Below are 22,578 nucleotides of genomic sequence, written 5' to 3' on the forward strand. Positions count from 1 at the left end.
CAGCTGCTTGGCTCAGAAGACTTAAAGGAAGCAACAACATAGCACCCCATTCGGAAACCATTCACAAGTGAAAACAAAGCAGAGTCTCAGCTCCCTACAGCCTGTGCGCACAGCTCAACAAGCTGTGACCTGCCCAGAGCAATTACCTGCCCGTGCACCATCGGTGAGCAGAGCAGTCCAAACTCGCTCATTTCCATTGCCAGGCGGAGCCACTGGGTGGAAGGACCTCCCCAGATCCAAGCGAACCGGCTTCATCTAGTGCTGCTTTACTAATTCGCATTCAGATTTAAGGAGAAACAAAACAAACGCAACCTTTCACAAACAGGTAAATTAGAGATGGTTATTTATGGAATCAAAGACGTATTCCAGACAACTCTCCCAATATATATAAAAGTACTGGCCTGAGGTTTATTAACTAGGAGGTTGATCAGGAAAGTTAAAAAGTGAAAAGGTACTGCCAGATGAGATGCTCACACACCTCAATGTATGCCAAAGATCCAAAGCACCCTTCTTTTCTTGGCTCTGACAGAAACGCCTGCATGGACAACGTTCGGCTGAATCCCCAACCAAGTCTTCCTACACGGCCATTTCCAGTATCAACAGAGGCCCTTAAGACTCATCCACAGGCTCATTTCTTATTTATTTTTATGGGCACATTTTAAAAGATGGGTACATTTAAAAGATGTGAGGTGAAGGGAAGATAAGAAACGATTCCATCCTATAGAATATGTGAATTACTTAATTCATTCTGAGAGGATTACAAATGAATGAGGCAAGTAAGAAACCTTCTTTTCTATCAGATGTTGCAAAACGGGTTCATTGGCTTACAGTGTTTAAAAAAAAAAATGATGGCGTTATCAACAATGTAATATACAGAGATGTAGAATGCAAATGTGAATTTGGGTTTTGGGGAAAAAAATTAAGACTTCCTTCTGAGACTGGGCTTACCTGCTTCCAAACCTGCTGCTGGCAGAGCCTCTTTAGAAGAAGGGGCAGGTGAAACCAACTGTCCTTCCCCCTCCATATCCCACCACCTCCACACATGCTGCTCCTCTGAAGTACTTACCTACCCAGACCCGTGGGCATCTTGTAATCTCTGTTTTGAATGTACTAGCTCTGAGAATTAATATTTGTTCTGAAAGGTTTGTTCTCCTGCATCTGATTCAATATTTACTCTTTAGACAATAGGGAAATTTAAGTGGTAAATCTGCAATTCATACCGTTGGGAAGATCTCAAAAAGGATTGTTCTTAAAGGCCCATACCAACCTGGACAGTTGTGTAAAAACATGAATAGTAACCCTCGCTCCCATCTCATAAGCATATAACCACCACCACCATCACCACTACCTCCACCATCACCGTCTTCACCACCACTCTCACTTTCAACATTACCACTGCCATCTTCACCAACATCACCATTAGCACTACCACTACCACTACCACCACCACCATCACTACCACTGTCACTATTACCACAATCTCCATCATCACAATTGTCACGACTGCCCTCAGCTTCATCATCACCACTGCCGCCACTCTGGTCACAACTGCCATCTCCTCCACCACCACCACCATCACCACCACCACCACTATCATCACTCCTTGTTTAGCTAGTCTTAGAATGCCAATGGCCATCCTTAACTGGCCTATTAATACCTTTTGGGGGCACTATTTTTTAAGAATCACATGAATTTAGAAAAATCTCCTGCTGAGGATGGGTTTGTTCCTGAGCAAGAACCATTCTTGTGGGTAAAACACTGCAATTTCTGAGACAGCTATGCTGGACACTTACTGAGAAGAACAGAGGAAGGAGGCACTCAGGAAGCTAGAAAACTGAAGGCAGGGAAGGAGTTAGGAACCCATGCATGCCACCAGAGGGCCTTCTGTGGAGTTTTAAATTGGGAGATAATTCTCTCTTGGCATATGGAGCATGAAGCATGGGAAGCCTCAAATTTAGATGGAGGTTTTACTACTGTATTTTAATTGCTGCAGTTCCTGCAAAGCCTGATGCATTTGCATAGCCTTATGAGGCGGTGGTGAGAGGAGGGGCGGGGACAGGCCAGTCAATGAAGTCTGCCTGCTTATTGGTCTGCTGGTGCTGCCTTAACCAAGGATCACAGATTGAAGTGCCTGAAACTTTGTTTCTTTTCACAGCTCTGGAGGCTAGGAATCTGAGAAGGTTTTGACAGGGCTTGGTTTCTCATGAAACCTCTCTGGCTTGTAGAGGCATCTGTCTTCTTCTCCCTGTCTCTTCACGTGGTCTTCCCTCTGTACGTATCTGTGCCCAAATTTCCTCTTCTTAGTCAGCCATATTGAATTAGGGCTCTCCCTAATTAATTAATTAATTCAATGACCTTTTTAAAGACTCTTCTTTCCAAATCCAGTCACATTCTAAGGCACTGGCAGTTAGGATTTTAATACATAGATTTTGGTGGTGGGCAGTGGCACACAATTCAGCCCATAATACCTGCATTACAGTCTCTCCTCTGCTGAGTCCAATCTGGTAACCACCATGTGGACACAGTGCCCTCTCAGGTGGGCTCTGTCCTAGAGCTCAGGGCACAGCCCAGTGGCAGAGTGAGCCTTGTGCAGAGCTAGTTGGATGGGGCAGGGCAGAGTACCAGGCTCTGAGGATCAGCTGAGGGAGTGGTGGATGGACAATCAGAGCGCGAGAGAAGACCTGCTCCCTGCAGAGGCACAGACTGATTCTCGAGGCTAGGCTACCTTGACACCTGTCATCAATCCATTATTAGAAAATGAGAGCGACAAAAGATGATTCAATTTGCCACATTTCAATAAGCTGACGGATACTGATAGCCATATGTGTTCCATAAGGAGAGAAAGACCTATCCTGGACACTTCCATGAAATAGCTGTATGACCTTCGACCTCTCCCCCCTTTTCTAGGTCTCAGTTTCTGTATCTATATAATGTGAGAGCACAGTTAGGAATATATGAATGAATAACAGTTCCTTGATGCCAAGACAGTGGCTAATGAAAGTCCCTACTTAATCTGCAACTCTAGAAGACCTTACCGGGAAAGTCAAAGGAAAGCGTGTCCAGTGGGAAAAACACATCAACTCCAAGAAGAAAACCTTGGTACTTGGCCCAATGCCAGTTCTTGAACAGGCATTCGATAAAGCTTTTATGAAAGGAAGTAAAAACAGAAAGAGTGAATACCTATTAAAGAGTTAATATCTATTAACTTTATTGAGGTTGATATAATAAGAATAAGAATGTGAACAACTAAGGCCCAGGAAAGGGTGGTCATGATGAGAGGATGGAAGGAATGAGTGGAAAGAGGTCAGCAGTGGTGTCACGGGGCATTAATTGGGCACAGCTGTGTGTGGTGCCTCCTGGGAGCTCTGGAACACAGAAGGTGTGGTCACCTCTCTGTCCGACGCTGATGCCTGCTACATGCTGCTATTTTTATGCACAGACATACCATTTTTTGAGAGCCCATGGATACTTCCTGTGGAGTTTTCTGAGGGTGGCAGAAAGAGAAGCCTAAGGAGAGAAACTTCCATTTTTCTTATAGTTAGATTACAAAACTATGGACTGTTTAATGGGTTGAAATGAGCCTGCAGTTCTTCTCCACCAGAAATTATCATCATCTTAAAAGCAGATGCTTTACCAAAGTAAGACACTGTTAAGGGCATACGCTCACTGAAGAAATCAATTTGCATCCTAAGGCAAGAGAAAACGTTATAAAAACTTAATAAAGAGCAATAGTTTTTTTCCCCTCAGAAAATAAAACTATAAAACTGCAAAAAGGGATGAGAAATTCAGAAAGGAAGAAAAAATATTCATATGATTTCTATGTTACAGAAGACAATAGATGAGTTTGTTAAAGAAAAAAAAAGACAGATACTAAATAATATACATTCCTATGGATTTAGCCTATTCCTTTGTAATCTGTTATTTATATCAACTTCACTGTTACGTTTAACCACATTCTCTGGGCTGTTCCAAGTTCTATGCATACATATGACATAATTTCTCATTTACTGTCTTTACACTGGTTACTGAGTCTTGTCATCTTCTTTTTAATTTTTTTTTTGATTTGCAAATAAAACACTCTCTGTGTTCTCTTTGGGAGACTTTTAATAGAACCATCCAGCCCTGAACAGAGAAGCATTTCAAGATCAAAAGGGAGGCAAAATAATACTCTTCGGCAAGCAAGACCAAGATTCACACATAATTAAGCCAGGACTATAAGGTGATTTAAGTAGATGTATCTTTTAAGAATAATCGAAGTGCTATAAGCTTTTCAAACTGCTGGAGCCAGTCCGGAAAAAGAAAGGGACCTGGCAGCGTGTTTGTGGAGAAGGGGAGGAGGAAAGAGATGGCGAGGAACAGGTGAGCAGCGTCTACGTGTGGCAGGCCTTCCACGCATTTTATCTTTGAGGCAAGTTGATTAACCCCATTTTCCAGATGAAGGAAAAGAGGAACGAAGTTAATAGAACTTGGCGATGCTCATGCAGAGGAAAAGAAGCTGAGCATTCTTTCTGTCTCTACATCCATGCTCTTTCCTGCATGCTAATTCTCCCCACTTCGAGATCTCATTTAGAAGTGAAATAATGTCTCTTAATATAAGCATTCATTCACACATTTATGAGTGTCCCTTGTTTCCAGGGTGCCAAATAGATGCCTGAATACAGAGATGAGTAAGACATTCCATGGTGACCAAGGAATGAACATGTATTGTCTAACAGATGATTAACATGTATAGTCTAACATATAATGCATATAATGACCATGAACAGGTATTGTCCGGCAGATGATGTCTTGAGCACACTTTACCTGTCATTTAATATACTCTTTATACCAACCCTACGGTAGGAACTGTTATCTCCACTTTGCAGATGAGAGAAATGGGATCCAGAGAAATTCAATAGCCCATCTAAGCTCTGTGAGCAGTACCAAAATACAATCACAGGCACATCTGAATTTAACATCTGAGCTTTCACACACTATCTTGATTCACTGTCTTAATAAATCAAGCTGCATGCCCACAAGGAGCTTAAACATCTCACAGGTAAAAAAAAAACCAAACAAACAAAAAAGCAAAAAATCCCCCCCCGAAAACAACAAAAACCACAAGACATACAACAAGTGATTATATAATAAGAAAGAATTAGTGCATTTATTTCCTATTTCACAGCTGCCTTCTTTGATAATGAAGTAATCAGGACTAAAGTCACAACCAACAAACTAAAACGTTAATTCACTGTTTTATTTATGTGTCCATTATCAATTCTCTGCATCCGTATGCTGGAATTAGTCTTCTGTCTCCACTATAATCATAACTGGGTATCAAGGAAGGTATATGACTTTGAACAAATGGAATACAAACTATTTACTTCTGCATTTTATGGTAGGAAGAGATCAGGCCAATATTTTCACATCACAGACTTCCAAACTAGGCAAGAGTTAACACTTAGAATTCACCGAAGAAGGATAAGATGTACTTGTGAATCTGCCTATAGCTCTTTGCTGCTCTTGTTGTTTTAGCAAGTCCTTTGGATTCTGATAATGACAACCTCCTTTTATAGTAACAGATTTTAGGCAAATGCTCTATAGACTGAAAAACCCTGCAGCCCATACACCATCAAGCTCAATATCTTACACAACGTCTAGATGGCGTCTCAGCAGCATACGGGTAAAGTGCTTTCTACCACGGGAATAACAAACTACCAACAAATCATTAATGTCCTCCTGGCTATCTATTCAGCACTGTACCTGCCGGGTCAGCTTCTAAATGGATCCTTTCAAGAAGAGTCAATTTTACTTTATTGGGAAGGAGAGAGATGAAATAGAGCCAGAAGGTTAATATGAGTTTAAGAGGAGCATAAGGTTATCTTGGCAATTAAAGACTCTCCAGGAGATTAATTACCTACACCTAGGTCTTGCAAGTCACGTAATTTATCAGCAGTTTCAAAATTTTGTGTATAACACACCACTCTATTCCATATTCTCAATGATATCACTTCACCTTTTTTTTTTTTTGCAGGACTAAGTTAAAGTAACATTCTTTCTATGATCTATGAAGGAAAAAAAGCAATGTTCAAACTCCCATACCAATGTCATATAGAAGAAAAAATGTGGCCAAAATTGTACAATTTTAGAGAGGAGAGCAAGATAGCGTATATAAGAGAGAGAGAAAAAGAGGGAGACGACAGAAGGAGAGAGCGGTTGGCAATGAACTGGTTTCCCAAAGCCTTAGCAGGAGATTTGCTAAATGAATAGTGTGTGCGACAAGCCTGGGAGACGGGTAGGGCGCCGAGGTTGCTGGAGAGCAAGTTGGTATGATTCTGATGACCTACAGTTTTAAAAATCTTCACTCTGAATACCATAGAAAAGCCAGTGTGCTGTTGCTAGCTGGAATCATGATAGGATTTGTGTTAGACAACTGCCTTCTTGACCCACTGCCCTTCACCCTCATTCAAACCACCATCATCTCTCACCTGGATCTCTGTAAAAGCTTCCCACATTGCCCTGCCCTCCCGTCCCCACTCTGCCTTTACACTCCTCATCACAGTGCTGTTGATTCTATTACTTGAACAGAATCTTGTCATCATGTCATCAAATGCCACGTCGAACAAGCCCTCCTCATCAGTCTACTGAATGTTGCCCGCCACTCCCCACTTTCAGACACAATCATGGAGCCTTCATTCAGTGACTACAGAGAGCTTCTTTCTGCAGTTATAGCGTTTATTCATTTCCAGGTGCCTGCTCATCCTTCACTTTCTGTCCTCAGGACTTAGAGCAGTCCCTGGTGCACTGAGTCCAGGGGTTGCTACTTGGGGATCCTTCTGCATTTCAGTGGTCTGGAGCTTCTATCTTTCCTGGAGTAGGGAGATGCTATTAAATCTTTAGAAAGTTTCTGATACTATGTCATCTTGTGATAATAGTTAAAACTACAATAATCAACAATGATAACCACACTTTACTAAGCACCTGCTTAGCACCAGATACTGAACTGGATGTTTTACATGTAGTTTATATTTTAATCTCCCAACAACCTTATAAGGTTGTTAACTGCTATGGTGTCCTACTTCCTTATGCAGATGACACCAGGCACAAGATGAATATCCCTAATGTAAAAATCCAAAATCCAAAATGCTCAAAAATCTGAAACTTCTTGAGCGCCAACATGATGCTTAAAGGAAATGCTGAATGGAACAGTTTGAATTTTGGATTTTTAAATTAGGGATGCTCAACTAAGAATACTGCAAACATTCCAAAATACCAAACATTTCGGATCCCAAGCATTTTTAAAATTATTTTTTTGTAGTAATTGTAATATAATAGATGTATATAGTTTCAGGGTACATGTGATAATACATTCATGTACTTGTAAAGATCAAATCAGTGTACTTGGCTTATCTGTCATCTTAATCATTTGTTACTTCTTTATGATAGAACCACTCTAATTCTTCTCTCCTAGCTATTTTGAAATATGCAATAGATTATTATAAACTCCAGTCACCCTAATGATCTATTCAATCCTGAGCCTTATGTCTTGCATCACACCATATGTTTGTACTAATTTATTGACTCCTCTTCACATCTCCCACCCCATCCCAAGCATTTCGGCTAAGGGGATCTTCAACTTGTACTGATCCATGATGTTCTAGATCTCAATCCGCATTAGTCCAAGGTAGCAAAACATTACTCAGTATTTACGTCAGTCTGTAAAGGATGTGAATAAGTTCAGAGTTCTTTTGGGGAGTGAATTCGAATGCCTGGGAAATACTCTTCCTCTCTGCTCTACCACAGACCCATCCGGTGACAGTCACACTCTGCGCCACAAACGCCCTGACAACAGACACCACCTTGCAAGGGACCAAGCAGTAAGTGATCTCAGCCAGACTTCTCAGATAATGAGACACCCTTCCTGCTTCCTTCTGGGAAGGAATGGGTTCAACCAACTGAGAAAACAGCCTCTCCAGGTGTCGTGGACTGTCTTCTGGAAAGGGAAGAAGCCCATAAATATAATATAAGGTCTTATTTTTCTGGCAAATGTACATAAATTCTGGACCAGGTAGGTACTGCAGCCTGTTAATAGGATTTTGGAAAAAAAAAAAAAAAAAAAGAATTACTCTAATTATTTTTTGGCAGCCTGGAGCTTTTTATCTTTATAAGATGATAGTAATGTTTTAAAAGGATTATCATAGTGTTGTGTGATGATGATAGTAATAATAATCATCTTTTATCATATGTAATGCTTTAAAAGTTTTAAAAATATTTTGATATAAAATAGGAGGTTTGATCCTAAGAATGAGCCTTTGAGGTGTAAGAGATTGTAATTATTTGCCAAATTTCATAGGAGGGGAAACGAAGGTTCAGGGCAATTAAATAGCTTCAAGCTAATCACAGCATGGCAGCTTCAAGACCCAGGTGGCCTGATTCCTACTCCAGTGTTCTTTAAATAAATCATGATTGGTGAGCTGATTTAAAGGAACAGACCAGAAGAGATTCTATTATAAGATTTCAAAGGTGTGTTTGTGTGCATGTGCGTGTGTGTGTGTGTGTGTGTGTGTGTGTGTGTGTGTGTCAGGAGGGGTGGTGGATTCCAGAAAGTGATTCTTAGGAACTAAAAGATTATTTTAGAAGTATGGACACATTATAAAACCTTCACAAAGCCTTGAATTCTAAGCATCGTCGTCTGCTTCATATCACACTGTCACAATTAAATCACGGTGTCCTAACTACCCGGGCTTCAAGCTTCCCAAGAAAGACACTCGATGCGTATAGAAAGAATGTCCTGCAAAGCTCTTTCATATTTATTTCGTGGCTTTTTTTTTTCATCTCTTCAGAAATAATGTCTTTTAGAGTTTATATTGCTGCAGTTTCTGTCTTAATGAATTAAAGGAGTCCATTTTATGGTTTCAGGCCTAAGTCATCCCTGGCGGTGGCTTAACCAGCAGCTTTATTTTTCTCTCCTCTCTCCCTCCCCCACCAAAAAAGGTGGAGGAAAGCAAAGCTTTCTCACAATAGGCGCCCTTTTGCTCTCTCTTTCCATCTGTAACCGAAGCGGCTCATGAGGCTCTGTTTCGGAACTGTCTTTTCTGATTATTGACATGAATGCCTGAAGTCAAGGCAGAGATGATGATACACTATTGTCTTCAGCAAAAGGCAAAGCCTGCCCTGCCACCCTGGCTCAGCACACAGGGGCATGCTGAGAAGAACACACTAGAAATCCCTGAATTCTGAACATAGCCTCCCAAAAGAAATATCTTCACTTTGACATCCAATGTCTAAATATACTGGAGTTGTAGTTTATGCTGAAGGTTAAAGAAGTTTAGTGAAAGTCAGTTTTAATGAATTCCAGTTCCCTCTATGTGCTTACCTCCAGAAAATGTTCTGCCTGCTGTTCTCGATCCAATTTTCTTGAAGTTGTTGTAATCAGACCTGTGTAGAAATGAGAACATTTAACTTTTAAATATCTGGGGCAAACAGCTTACTGAGTGTGGGAAACGAGTCCATTTAAAGGAAAAGCAAAAGTGGGATGAACTGTAACTTTTCAACCCCTCGTGACAATCAGAATGGTCTCAAGAAATATTCGTTAAAGAAAGTAAAATTTACAAAGAAAACCTAAAAAATGGTTTCAGCCTGCCTACCACAGTTGGGGTACTGTAATCACTCTGGGGATGTAAAAACTCACTAAAGAATCGCTGTTTTTCTGGTAATGAAGAGTTCCAATGATTCATTTGCATATGACTGAAATTCTACAGTAGAAACCTCATTAAAGATTTTAGAGTTCTTGAACAATTAATAGGTTGTTTATGCTGATTAGATTCAGGCTATGAAACAGAACTTTCTTATTTAACTTTTATATGCTTCTATAATTTTTGTTATACTTGACAAAGGTTATTTCTGTAATCACTACTTGTACACATAATTATTTCAGATTTAATAACTTACATAGCAAAGATCTCATACTGTAATTTTATCATTTTCTTTTATGTGTTTGAATCTTTATACAAGATCAGTTCCACATGAAAAATACCTATCTTTTCTTCTAATGGTGTTTCTCATAAGCAAATCACCCCTTTGAGTATAAAGACAAAGAAAATGAGAAGACAAAACCTTCAAGGCCTCTCAGCTTATTGCACCAATTTGTCTTTTGCAGGTTTTATTGTTCCTTTTTGTCAAATGGCAATTAGGAGGTCAAACTTATTCTCCATTTCTTGATTCCATGATGTCCCTCAAGAGAATATGGGGTGGGCTGCTTTCCTGGTGTATGCTGATCCACGGTGGAGGAACAGAGGAAAGCCCTATGAAAAGCCTGCTCCCAGTGCTGGTGAGGCAGGTGCACTGTGGAAATGTGTTTCACCAGGGGCTGTGGAAGAGCTCTTGACCTCAGGTTTCTGTCTCATACAGAAGTGGTGAGTGGGAGTACGCAGATTTTAGAGAAACCTAAGAAGATACCACAGGAAATTAAATGGCTCCCCATGGCCTTCAAAATAATATCCCACTCGGGTAGCATGGCTGTTTACAAGCTGTCCCCGCTCCCTTCCACCTCCACACTGGCCACAGGAGGAAAACCCGTGTTTCCAGTACACAAACCGGCTGTCTTTCCATGAATTCATTCTGGAACATGCCCCAGATATTTTTTTCTTTCTCTTTTCATTGTAAATTGACAAGTTATAGGTATGCCCATATAAATACATGGGGTGCAAAATGAGGTTATGATTCAATAATGAACTCAAGTGAATTAACACATCCATTGCCTACAATACTTATCATTTTTTTTGTGGTGAGGACATCTGAAATTTATTAGCAATTCTGAAATGTACAATACACTATTATTAACCGTATTCACCCAAGTTGTATGTTACTATGCTGAGCTAGGATTTTTTTTTTTAAGTTCAGCTCAGATGTTAGCCTTTGCTGACCCTGTTTAACAGGGTTAGGTGGCCATCTGCTCTACCCCCATGCAACCAGTGCTCTCCATTATTGATCTCGGCCTTATAGTAGAATCTTTTGTTCACATGTCTGTATTTCCCCGCTAGACAAACTGACAGAGGTACCTCATGGGAAGAGACTGTCTTTTGATTCGGAAACTTTGATGCCTACCTAGTTCTTCAACTAAAACAAAGAATGGGAACTCATGAATGCTTAGTTAATGAAAAGTTGCTCTGGAAGAGATCTACTATACTTTATTCTTCAGTTTTGCTACAGACTTGGAATGCGTTTGTTTAGGAGGGTATTGTTTTGCGTGTAAAGGGTGTATTTGTGGGTGGGAAATGCTTGTGTGACATGTGCACGCACAAAGTTTGCAGAGTTCCTCTGTGTGAATGAGCAATGCTAGGCACTCTTGGGTGTAGAGAGCTAGTGTCAGAGATGAAGGAGGGAAGACTGCCACCAGAAAGGTCAAGGAGGATCAGAAACTTTCCTTCCTTAGCTTAGCTGGCCATCAGAATCACTGGGGAAATGTCAAAAGCACAGATTTTGTCTCCCTGCTCCAACCCTCATTTACACTATCAGAATCTGTTGGGATGAGGGCTGTGATAATCCTCTGATTCTAAGAGAAAGGTGCTATCAGTTCCATCATCTTTTGTTGAACCTCACTCTGACTTTACATTGACCTTACTTCTTCTGACCAGACATGCTTAAGAATGAAACAGACTGAACTGCTCTAGTGCCCAGATCAGAACATCAGGCTCTGTGTGTGTGGGTGTGGGGTGGGGTGATGGAGAGAGCGTGTGAGCGCCTGCTGAGGAGAGGTGAGGAGAGGAATAAAGGGTGGCATAGCCCCCTGATTCACATCGACAGAGGGTCTGTGTGGTCACTCCAGCGAATGTTTAACACACACATCTGACACTTTCCTTTCATTTTTGGGCCATTCTATTGGACAAGGTCATATATCACAGAGGCTATTTCAAAGTGGGGAGTAACTCTCTTCTCACAAGGTGGGGAAATCTTTCACGTAGCCTCCCCTCTCCTGTGTGGGGGCTCCTCTATTAGAGTTCACGATGGGAATGAGAAAAAGCTTGTTATATTGAGGCTATAAATGCGTGAAAGGGCTGCTGGCCTCTACCCTGCTGCTCTTTCAGCCACAAAAGACCAGGACCCCTTTGCCCTCTGCTCCTCTGGGGACTCTCTACCATCGCAGGTGCTCCTTGCCCAGGGGTCACATGGCCATAGCCCATTGTCCTGTGGCTGTGCACAGGGAAGAGGTCAGCTTCCTCTCCTGACGATTCTTAGGGCAATTCTTTAGGACATTCACTTATTTTGACAATGCCCACACATAACTGGGAGAGCTGAAAGGTCCCCTTCACCTGCATACCTTCACCTCGATGTGTGTCTCACATATGGATCAGCCAAAAGGGAGAGACCAGCTTCCTAAAAAGTCTGAAACAATATACACAACAGTGAACTTGGAGCTGTGAGGAAGACAAGCAGTTTCTGTTCCTGGAGTAAAAAGACACAGGCAAGCCTCTGCAGGTTACAGTTCTCTTGGCTTCTACCACCTTTATTTTCACAGATACGAAATAAAAAGCAAGAAATAAAATGTAAGTTAAAAGTGGAAGTCAGTAGGAAATCAGATGAGGTGGTATAATAGGGATAGGGAGTGTCAGTTTGCTAATGGGTGGAAGGTTTCTTTTTGGAGAGATGAAGAAAATGTTCTAAAATTACAGACTATGGTAACGGTTGCACAATTGTGTAAATATTCTCAAAACCATTAAATTGTGTCCTTTAACTTGGTGAAGGTTACTGCATGTAAATTATATGCTAATAAAGCTTTTAAAAAAATCAGTAGAAAATCATAAATGCTGACTAAGGTTTTAACATGTCTTTCATATTTGGAAAAGGCAGGCTGTGAAGAATATTTAAATGAATGAATGAATGGGTTACTTAGTTTAGGCCTCAGGCATGAAGAAGGGCTGAAATCAGGGGAGTTGATTGGGCTTGTTCATGGGAATCTGGAATCTGGAAACATTGAGATTTTAGGGTTAAAGCAACAACTGGTAGTTATTTGCAGTTGAAAATAAATAAATACATCTTGTTATCAGAATCTTGAAAAAAAAAATCTTGTTATCAAGCCAGGGTCAGCTAAACCAACAAGCCATAAAAGCTTTTCTCCTGCTGAAAGTACCTTCTTAGGATGAACTATGGCACCTCAGTAGCATTGCCATTTTTTACAGTCAGAAAAGAATACAGTGAGCCATCCTTCCTGGTCCCGAGGAGTTAGTTAAAATGACCAGCGCTGCCTCTTCATTTATAATGACTTTGTTGTAGCTGAATGCATTTGGGCCTCAGAACAGAGAACAAGACAAAGCAGAGCAACCTCTCTCCTCAACCACGCTGGCTCATCACTGGCGAAGGCAACCCCATTCCGTAATCTATACAAGAGAGAGGTGTGTGCATTACACATGTAACTGTAGACCCACTGGGCACTGTAAATGGGGGGCTGAAATGATGAAATTGAATTTCAAAGTTAAATCATAGGCAAGCTTTTGAATGTGGTTTGGAGATATAAACAAACTCATCATTTGATATAATTACATATGCAAACCTCCAATTTAGGAGGGGAAGTAGGTCAGTCCTAAGTGAATGATACTCAATAAGGGGGTGGAGGGAGACATGTGGCTGGAACCATGCAATTACTTTTAAAAGGGCTGCTTTTGATTTTTTGTTATGGAGATGGAAGAATCTAATGACCTCTCTCTGAGAAACAGCCTGAGCATGAAAATGTGGCCGCCTGTTCGAAAGAGGATTCAAAATGCTCTAAGTAGTTATGGTCAGAGAAGTGATACTTGTAAGGGTGACAGCTTTTCCCTGATTTTTCTCCCTGTGGGTGTCCTGGGTCACAGCTGTGTAATCTGCTGCCATGACATTCACATTTTCTTTAAGTGCTACTTGAAGCAGCGCAGATCTTAGCTGTTTCAGCATAATTCTCCAAGACTGTTGGAAGCTGGGTTTGGTATTTTAAAAATACAACTAGAATTATCAGCTCAGTGAGCTACAATTAATTCTCTGTGTTTTCATATTCCATTCCCTATGCTTCTCACTTCTTCACGCCTGTACCCAACTATCTGATAAACCCTTCATTCTTCCGGACCGTTCAGTTGTTACTTTCTATGTGAAGCCCTTTCAGACATTTCCTTACCTGGTATGTTGCATGTAATTCATGTATCATCTGAATCTCCCTTGAGACTATAGTTTTAGAAGGCAAAGGCTTTGGGTCTTTAAACACAAGTAAGCCCAACAACCCAGATCAATGCCTCCTCAATTTATAAAATAAAATACTACTTTTACAGCACACAATATTTTGCTCTAATTATTAGTCAAAGAGTCAATCTTCCCTAATCGGGCACGGGGGGAAAAGGATGGTGAATAGAATTTATTCATATTGTAATCCTGGTGTTTAACACAGAACCTGGCACATTGTAGGTAACAAAATTTATCTGAATGAAGGTGATGTGGATGCAGTCTTCCAAAACTTTCAATGTTAATTTATTATAGAGTGGCCATAATGGCTCCAATGCATGGGTGTTAAAGTTATCTGAATGCTCACCTCCATCCTTTGAATAACTTTAATGTTGTTCCGGTTTCTGGAGGTCAGAGCAATTCCTGATAGTCTTTAAAAAAAAAAAATCAGCTGCTAGTTAAATATTGTTAATCTTTAATCTTATGCATAAAGTATCCTAATTTCTACCTAATTCAGGGAGAGAAATAGGAAAATAATAATATAGTTGTATCCAATGCTTACTGAGTATTAAATATGTGCCAGGTACCATATTAAACAGCTCATATTCATAATTTCATTTTATCTCACAATAGTTCAGATATCATATAGTCTAAGAATATACATTACATACTGTCTTTTTTAAAAAAACAGACCTAATCCATGTCTTTACTACCACTTTATTTTTTCCTCAAACTCTGAAATTTCAGAGAAATAGAAATTATTTTGACTCCATTTTTAGGAGGAAACAGTTAAATAAATAAACCTGCCCGAGGTCACCAGTGACTATACACAATTTAAACTCAGGGGCTCTTGTTTCACACCCATAATCTCAATGCTTTGAGAGGTCAAGGCAGGAGGATTGCTTGAGGCCAGGAGTATGAGATCAGCCTGGGCAACATGGTAAGACCTGTCTCTTTAATAATAGTAATTAGACAGGCACCTATAGTTCCAGCTACTTGGGAGCCTGAAGTGGGAGTACGGTTTGAGCCCAGGAGTTTGAAGTTACACTGAGCTATGATCATGTCACTGTACTCCAGACTGAGAGAGAGGGAGAGAGGGAGAGGGGGAGAGGGGGAGAGGGGGAGAGGGGGAGAGGGGGAGAGAGGGAGAGGGGGAGAGGGGGAGGGGGGAGACAGAAGGAGAGGGGGAGAGGGGGAGGGGGAGGGAGGGGGGAGAGGGAGATGGGGAGGGAGATGGGGAGGGAGAGGGAGGGGGAGAGAGAGAGAGAGACAGAGAGAGACAGAGAGAGACTGACTCTGTCTTTAAAAAAAAGAAACCCCAAACCAAAACTAAAACTCTAACTCCGAAGCTTCTTCAGTGCTCCCCTTTATCTCCCTAGCAGAAGACGTGGGGCACTGGCAAAGCCACTTGTCTAGGAGCTGGGAGTCCTGGGTCCCAGAGCTGGCTCTGTCAGTAATTCGTCATGAGATGACAGGTAATCATCATCCTTCTCTAGGCCTCAGTTTCCTCATCTAGGAATGTCCTACTGCCTCTTTTGAGGGTGAAGAGTGTAGATCATTAGTCTTCTTCCTTCTCTGTTTCATTCCCTGAGTATACTTTCTTCTCAAGCATCCTGAGCCCAGCAGTGCAGGACCTAAATGGGTCCCCCAGTCAGTAATAATACATGCTGTGTTCAAATTTATCCACAGGGTAAACACAAAATTAAACATCCATATGCATATGGACGACACGAGAAAAGTAAAAATACCAGTTAACTATAAGTATGTGCTTTTAAATAGGGAAAAACACCCACACTCGTTATTCCCACATTTACAATGTTTTCTATAAGATTCTGACTTCTAGAGTCTCTCTATTTCTACCTCTTTCTCTTCAGCCCATTAAGGAGCATTAAAATATTCCCTGCAGTATTTACACATGGACCTCAGGCTGTGCACTGAATTTGGAGAGAAATGAAATGCATGCATAGCAAATGCAAATTTCAGGAGTAGAGGAAAAATTAGACTGAAGAGTTGTATCATGTTTGCTTAAAAAATAAACAACTAAGTAATGTGTGTTCTCAGATATTTACTTGAAAATAAAAAACACCAGGAAGAAAAAATATATATACAGAAGCTACAACATCAGTTATAAGGGGGTTAAAAAAAGGATTCTGGAAACTGGCCCCCTGAGACATGCTTTTTAATTTAGGGTTGTTTTATCAGGTGTAAAGATTTGGAGTTGCTCAACTGAGCACGCGGTGCTGCTGTTAAATTTTCTTAAGAAAATTTGACAGGGGAAATCACCCATGGAGCTTAAGCCTGCAACTTGGGCTTCTCTTTATAAATAGTGATTTCCGAGGTGCTAATAGGAGCTTTAAAACTATAAAAGTGAGGGTACAGTTTAAACCAAAGTATGAAGATGCTGTGGGTCAAACATGGTTTATGGCTGTTGGGTTTTCTGTAATAGATACATTTCATTTCTGTCTTTGCAGGCTAATGAATGGCATTTCTGAATTCTGTCTTAGCAGCAGGGAAAAGCCAGGCAGCGTTCTGCCAGAAATACTCTTCCCTTCGGATTCAGGATTCTGTAGCTGCTACAGGTAGCAAAGGGAACAAGCCATCCTGCAGAACAAGCCATCCTGTCGAGGCTGGCACAGACCTGGCAACTTCCCCTCAGGCCTAGTTGGCAGATGGAGTTGCTCACAGCCTGCAGGGAGAGTTCTAAGATTCAGGCATGCCCTGCCTCCTCACTCTACTGCTCATGATATATATGATTAGAAGCATCTGGGGTCAAGTCCACTTGTCATCGGAGTGAAGGATAAGGTGGGGCCAGTAAGGGAGGGAGAAGTGAAGATGTTGCTGTACAGTAGACAATGCTTCCAAAGGCCTCCTCATCTGTATAATCCTCTCCTGTGCCCAGTGGATTTGCCATCCTCATGCCCACATGCATGCATATATGTGCACACACTCAGTTAGAACCAGAGATGCTGTGTACATGCCTAAGTTTACCAGAATCCTGGGTAGTTCCCACTCCCATCTGTTCTTCCATCGATTCTTCTCTTCATCATCAGTCTCCGTGGCTCTCCCTCCCAACTGCACAGAACCCTCTGGTTCTGCCTTCAAATAGTGCCTAGATGAGGAGGCATTTATGCACCTGAAGAAGTCTCTAGGCTATTAAGTTAAACCTTGAATGCCATATTGGGTTTCTTCAGTGAAATTAAGCCACAGATGGTGAACCAGTATTAAGAATGTCATATGAAATGATGCCATCTTTAGGTGCTATTTACATACCACTGATGTGCATGCTCAGATTTGCAATATGGCGCACTTCTCCCCCTTTCTCTTTCTGCCAAGACTTTTTTTCATAATTCTGAATATGGGATCATCAAAATATAGAAGGATACGTGGCTGGCAACATGAATTCCACTATACAGATGAGTCCTAGAGATTATCTAGCCCAGGAAGCATCGTCGTATACTGGCTAGCAGTACCCAGGTTCCTGCATCAGACTGCCTGGCTTCCCATCCCAGTTCTGCCACTGGGCAGCTGCATGTCCTTGGACAGTTTACTGTAGTTTACTTAGCTTCCTCATCTATAAAATGAACTTTATTAAATTAAATAAGTAAAAGTGCTTAGCATGGTTCCTGGCACATACCAAATGCCCAAATACTACTACTCTTATTATCAGCTCCAAGAACAGTGCCTGGAGAACCGTATGTGTTCAATGGTTTAAACTCGCTTCCTTTCCATCTAAACCCGTGGGAAGCACAATTTCTGAAATATCTACTACTCGCTCTGTCATCTGACAGAGAAGGACACTGAGGCTCACCGTATAAGTAACCAGTTCAAAGACTTACTGATAAAAAAAATCCTCTTATCTATGCATGGTTACATTTTATTGAGAGGATAATATATACTCTTGCTACGGGAAGCATAGCAGGTCTCAGCATCATGAGTGTTACTTGGGAGCTGGTTAGAAATGCAGACCTGTGGGATCCTCCAAAACGCAGATAATGCATGCACAAGAATGTTAAGAAGACTGGCTCTAGACCATTGCTAGTTTTCAAACTTGCCTGTGCCCTGGCATCACCTGGGGAGTTTTTTAAAAAATACTCATGTCAGGGTCCCACAGCCAGAGATTATGAATTATTTGGTATGGGCCGAGGTCTAGGCATAGGGATTTAAAAAAAATTCTTCCTAGGTGATTCTAAAGTGCAGCGAGGGGTGAGAATCACTGTATATCTAGTTGTTATCTTCTGGATGATGGGGTTAAAGTAATTACTTTTTCTTTTGGCTTATCTAAATGTCTAACTTTTCTAACATGCACAACACCCAACTTCAGGAAACAAAGTAATTAAAAAGACAATGAAATAGAGGCACCAAGAACAGCCTCCTGTATATCCTCATCTGCATTCCACAACGTTCTGATCTGAATCCTTCTGGCAAAGGACTAAACTATGTGGTTGCCAAGTTTGTTTTGACTTTACTTATTAATGAATTAATGTACTTATATTTCAAGACAGGGTCTCACTGTGTCACCCAGGCTGGAGTGCAGTGGCATGATCATAGTTCTGCAGGCTGAAACTCCTGGGCTCAGGCGATACTCCTTACTCAGCCTCCCAAGTAGCTGGGGCTACTGGTGCATGATTATACCTAGCTACTTAAAATTGTTTTGTTGTTTTTTGGTAGAGATGTAGTCTCACTATGTTGCCTAGATTGGTCTCGAATTCCTGGCCTCAAGGGGATCCCCTCACCTCGGCCTCTGAAAACTCTGGGATTATAGGTGCTAGTCACCTTGCCCAGCCTGTTAGATCTGAGGCATGCTTCCTGTCTTCCCGTATCATACTGGCTTACATCAGCTACAGTTTCACTTCTTTATTCAGGCATGCTTTCTTTTACTGCTTATAGTGTTACAGCATGCCCAGTCCCATCTGGCCCTCAAGATCTCCCTAGCAGAGGTGGAACACCACCTCTATATACATGCTTTCTCTTCCCCACAAAAACACATTTGGATCCCACAAGGCAGAGGACAAAAAGATACAACAATAAGTCTCTATATTTTCCTTCATTGAACTAACAATCCAGTGAGAGAGGCAGACACGTATGAGAATGACTACAGTACAAGGCAAGATCTAAAAGACACCCTAGACAACTTTGAGTGTCCTTAAGAAGAAAGATTAATGCCAAATTGTACAATTAGAAAAGATAAAGGAATGAGTTATATTTGTACTGGGCCTTTAATGTTTAATACGAACCCGACAGAGAAGTTGTGAAAAGTCAAAATGTCCAATCTCCATTTAAGATGAATAGGACCGAAGCTTAACAAAACTGGTAAGCTCGGGTTTAAATCCTGGCTCTGCTATTTTTCAGCTGTATAGACAAGGAAAGTTATGTAACTTCTCTGATCGCAGTCTTGTCATCTCTGAAATAGGGATGGTACCAGGCTCCTCACAGGCTTGGTTAGAAACAATAAAGCTGAGATGCTTGGCACAGTGGCTTGTACTCAGCAGATGCTGTTTAAAAAGCAGACACAGCATCTACAAAAAGCAATGTATTCTATGTCATTTTTTAAAAAAACCCTAATAGCATCAGGATGCTATTTGTAGCCTCTATTAAAAAGGAAAACCTTATTGTATCTGGATTGTTCAACCCCCAAAATGTCTGAAAATTTAATAACCAGGCAACTAAAAGTTGAAGTTTCTTTTTGTTCAGACGAACATTATAAAGTTCTGTAATTCCTGACACACTCCAGAGGTGTGAAAACAGCCACTGCACTCCTCTTAGAAATCATGTCACTGCAAATAATTTGTTTCTACATCTGTTTTCATCTGACAGATAAAATCAGGAGGCTAGATAAAGTGCAAATTACTCAGAGAATGTGCAAAGCCTTGAAAATGCATGTGTGCTTTGTAGGCATGTGATCTTTTAAGATCATCTTTGCTCTATAATTTACACAAGAGCCTCTTAGGTAGGAGTGATGTTTTTAAACTCAATTTTAAAAATCTGGAAAAAATATCACTCGTTATGGAAAGCTGTGAATGTTGTCAGAAGACTGATAATGCTTTTTAGTTTTTAAAAAAACTGCACATTTTCCGGTTAATTTTCACTTAATTCAAACTTCTCCTTTTGTCTAAAATTTATATTTTCATTGTAAAACCTCATTAGTTTTCATTTCACCTGTCTGAGAATATGTAACAGCTCCATAGCTGGCTGAAGTTTACCTTTGCACTACCTAGGTGAATTAACAGGACAAAGAGGTCTCAGGGGAATATTTATTGCACTCAGGATAAACCATTTGCAGAGCACTTCAATTTTTACAACCACTATTTTGATGCTGTAATTGCAAACAGCCTAGGTAACTATTCATTAGAATCTGTCCAAGCAGGTCTTTCGTTTGGCGACACTATGCTAATAGCAGCATTAACCTTAAGGGTTTATTTGAGAGCAGTACCTGTGTGTTTCTGAAATATTCTAGAATCTACATTTTCAACTGCTATAATGTCCCCTCAGAGTCTGAATCAATGGCATTTCACTGTCTTTCTGTTCTCATGAAGTACCATCTCTTATAAGAATGATACAATTTGTGCTTAATCATTTGCCAATACAACTTTGGGCAAGTCTTTAACAACGTGCACCTCCATTTCTTCCTCTGTAACACAGCAATCATTTTATGGAGGAGCAGATAATTTCTTTATAATTGATGGTAATATACAATATTTTCCCGTATAAACATAAGTGGAAACAAAAGAAAGATTAGTGTCATTTATAACTGCTTTGTGACTCCTTGTAAGAAATGCTGTGTAAGTCAGGGAAGAAACCTCATCCCTTCCTTCTGCTCTTTAGCAAGGGACTTCATAAACAATTCTATTATATCATTTTGTAGTCTGTTTACATGTCTGTTTCTGTCCATAGACTATGGCTTCTCCATGGCAACCATAGTTTTAATCATTTAATGTTCATTAAAGGAACGCCCAAGCTAATTATTGTATCTTTTGTGCTTAGCACAGGGCCTGGCATATGAAAGACATCAATAAATATTGGTCTACTAACTAAACTATAATAGTAATACATAATTAAATATATAATATATAATAAACATAATCAAATATATAATAATGAAATGTGTGTCTGTGCACACACACACACCACACACACACACACACACACACACACACACACACAGACTCTCTCTCTCTCTCTCTCTCAAGTACTACCATCCAAAGCAGGTAATGGTCTATACATGTGGGAATATATTTATTGAGCATTTATATTATGGCTTGTGAAAGCTTTTTGGGAAAATTTTCCAAATTCAGAACGAATTATGTGCTGCGATGATTACTGTTTTGGGTTTTTAACATAAAATATTACATGTTCATAAAAAGCCATTTTTGTGCGTGTCGTGTCAGAGTCTGCAGTCTGTTTGGTTAATTGAGGTTAATGGAGGGAAATGGCAGATTGCCAGTGCTAATGAGTTTATTTTAAATATTATTTTATTTGTCTTTTTACTTTTTCTTTCACTAAATTATGTTATTTATCCAAGAATTTGTCATGTATAAGTAGGGATTGATAGCCTATCAGAGAGGGCTCAGCCCATGTTTCATTTCTCAAAAAACATTTTAAAAAGGAAAAGAGAGGTTGCAAAATATAGCCAGTCTCTGATTTCTCTAGGTCCATCAAGCACCCCATGATAAATATCAAAATAGAGGATAAAACAGAGGTCCCTGTAGGATCATACTTCCTGGCTGGAGTCTGATCAATTAATCCTTCCAAAATTCTACTAAGAATCTAGCAAGAAATGTGCTAAAGGTATATATTAGCCATGTCTTATCAAAAAGGTGAGCTGGATGGCATTTTAGTTTCTTGTTCAGAAAAGAAAAAGAAATGCAAATCAAATGAGATAATCATTGAAAGAGTCAGGAAGAATCAGAGAGCTATAAATACTGGCTCTATGGGATGGGGGCTGGTATGGGGGTGTGAGGAGAGGCAGGAAGCCCCAAAGATTGCCATAAGCATCTATATCTAGCTTGTTTATTCCACGTTTATCCACAAGATAAAGAAAAGTACAAATCATTTATGGAGTGTTACATCACTAAGTAGCTAGATCTGTTTGACTCTTACATTTGCGCCCTGAATGGCTCTACTGTAATTACAGTATTTGCTTGGCTTTCCTTTGCTGGTTCCCTTGGTAGAAGTGGAAGAAGGTTGTTCAGATTTTCCTCCTATTTTAGAAACAAGAACAGTGGTGGCAGATCTGAAATGGGCACACCCCACGGCAAATTTAAAGAGCTGCAAGTGGCAGTGGATCTGCTGGGCACTCATGCCCAGAGGCCTGGGACTTTCTTTCCTTTCACTTTTACTTTTCATCCCACGATAGATCTCCATCCCACCCATGCAGTTCAGCAAAGGTCCCGGAGAATAGGTACAAAATGTTTCTTT

General features: G+C 40.5%; 1 protein-coding gene across 4 annotated transcripts in view; it reads right to left on the minus strand.

Moving 5' to 3' along the window:
* FAT3 (FAT atypical cadherin 3) overlaps positions 1-22,578 on the minus strand; it is a 669,312-nt gene that overhangs the window by 194,300 nt on the left and 452,434 nt on the right. For all 4 annotated transcript variants that reach the window (XM_003941495.4, XM_039462301.2, XM_074400335.1 and 1 more), the window contains exon 4: positions 9,356-9,417. In XM_003941495.4, coding sequence (XP_003941544.3) covers positions 9,356-9,417 — 62 coding nt within the window. The remainder of the gene's footprint in view (positions 1-9,355; positions 9,418-22,578) is intronic.

The sequence above is a fragment of the Saimiri boliviensis genome, chromosome 6, assembly GCF_048565385.1.
Source record: "Saimiri boliviensis isolate mSaiBol1 chromosome 6, mSaiBol1.pri, whole genome shotgun sequence".
Classification (NCBI taxonomy): domain Eukaryota; kingdom Metazoa; phylum Chordata; class Mammalia; order Primates; family Cebidae; genus Saimiri; species Saimiri boliviensis.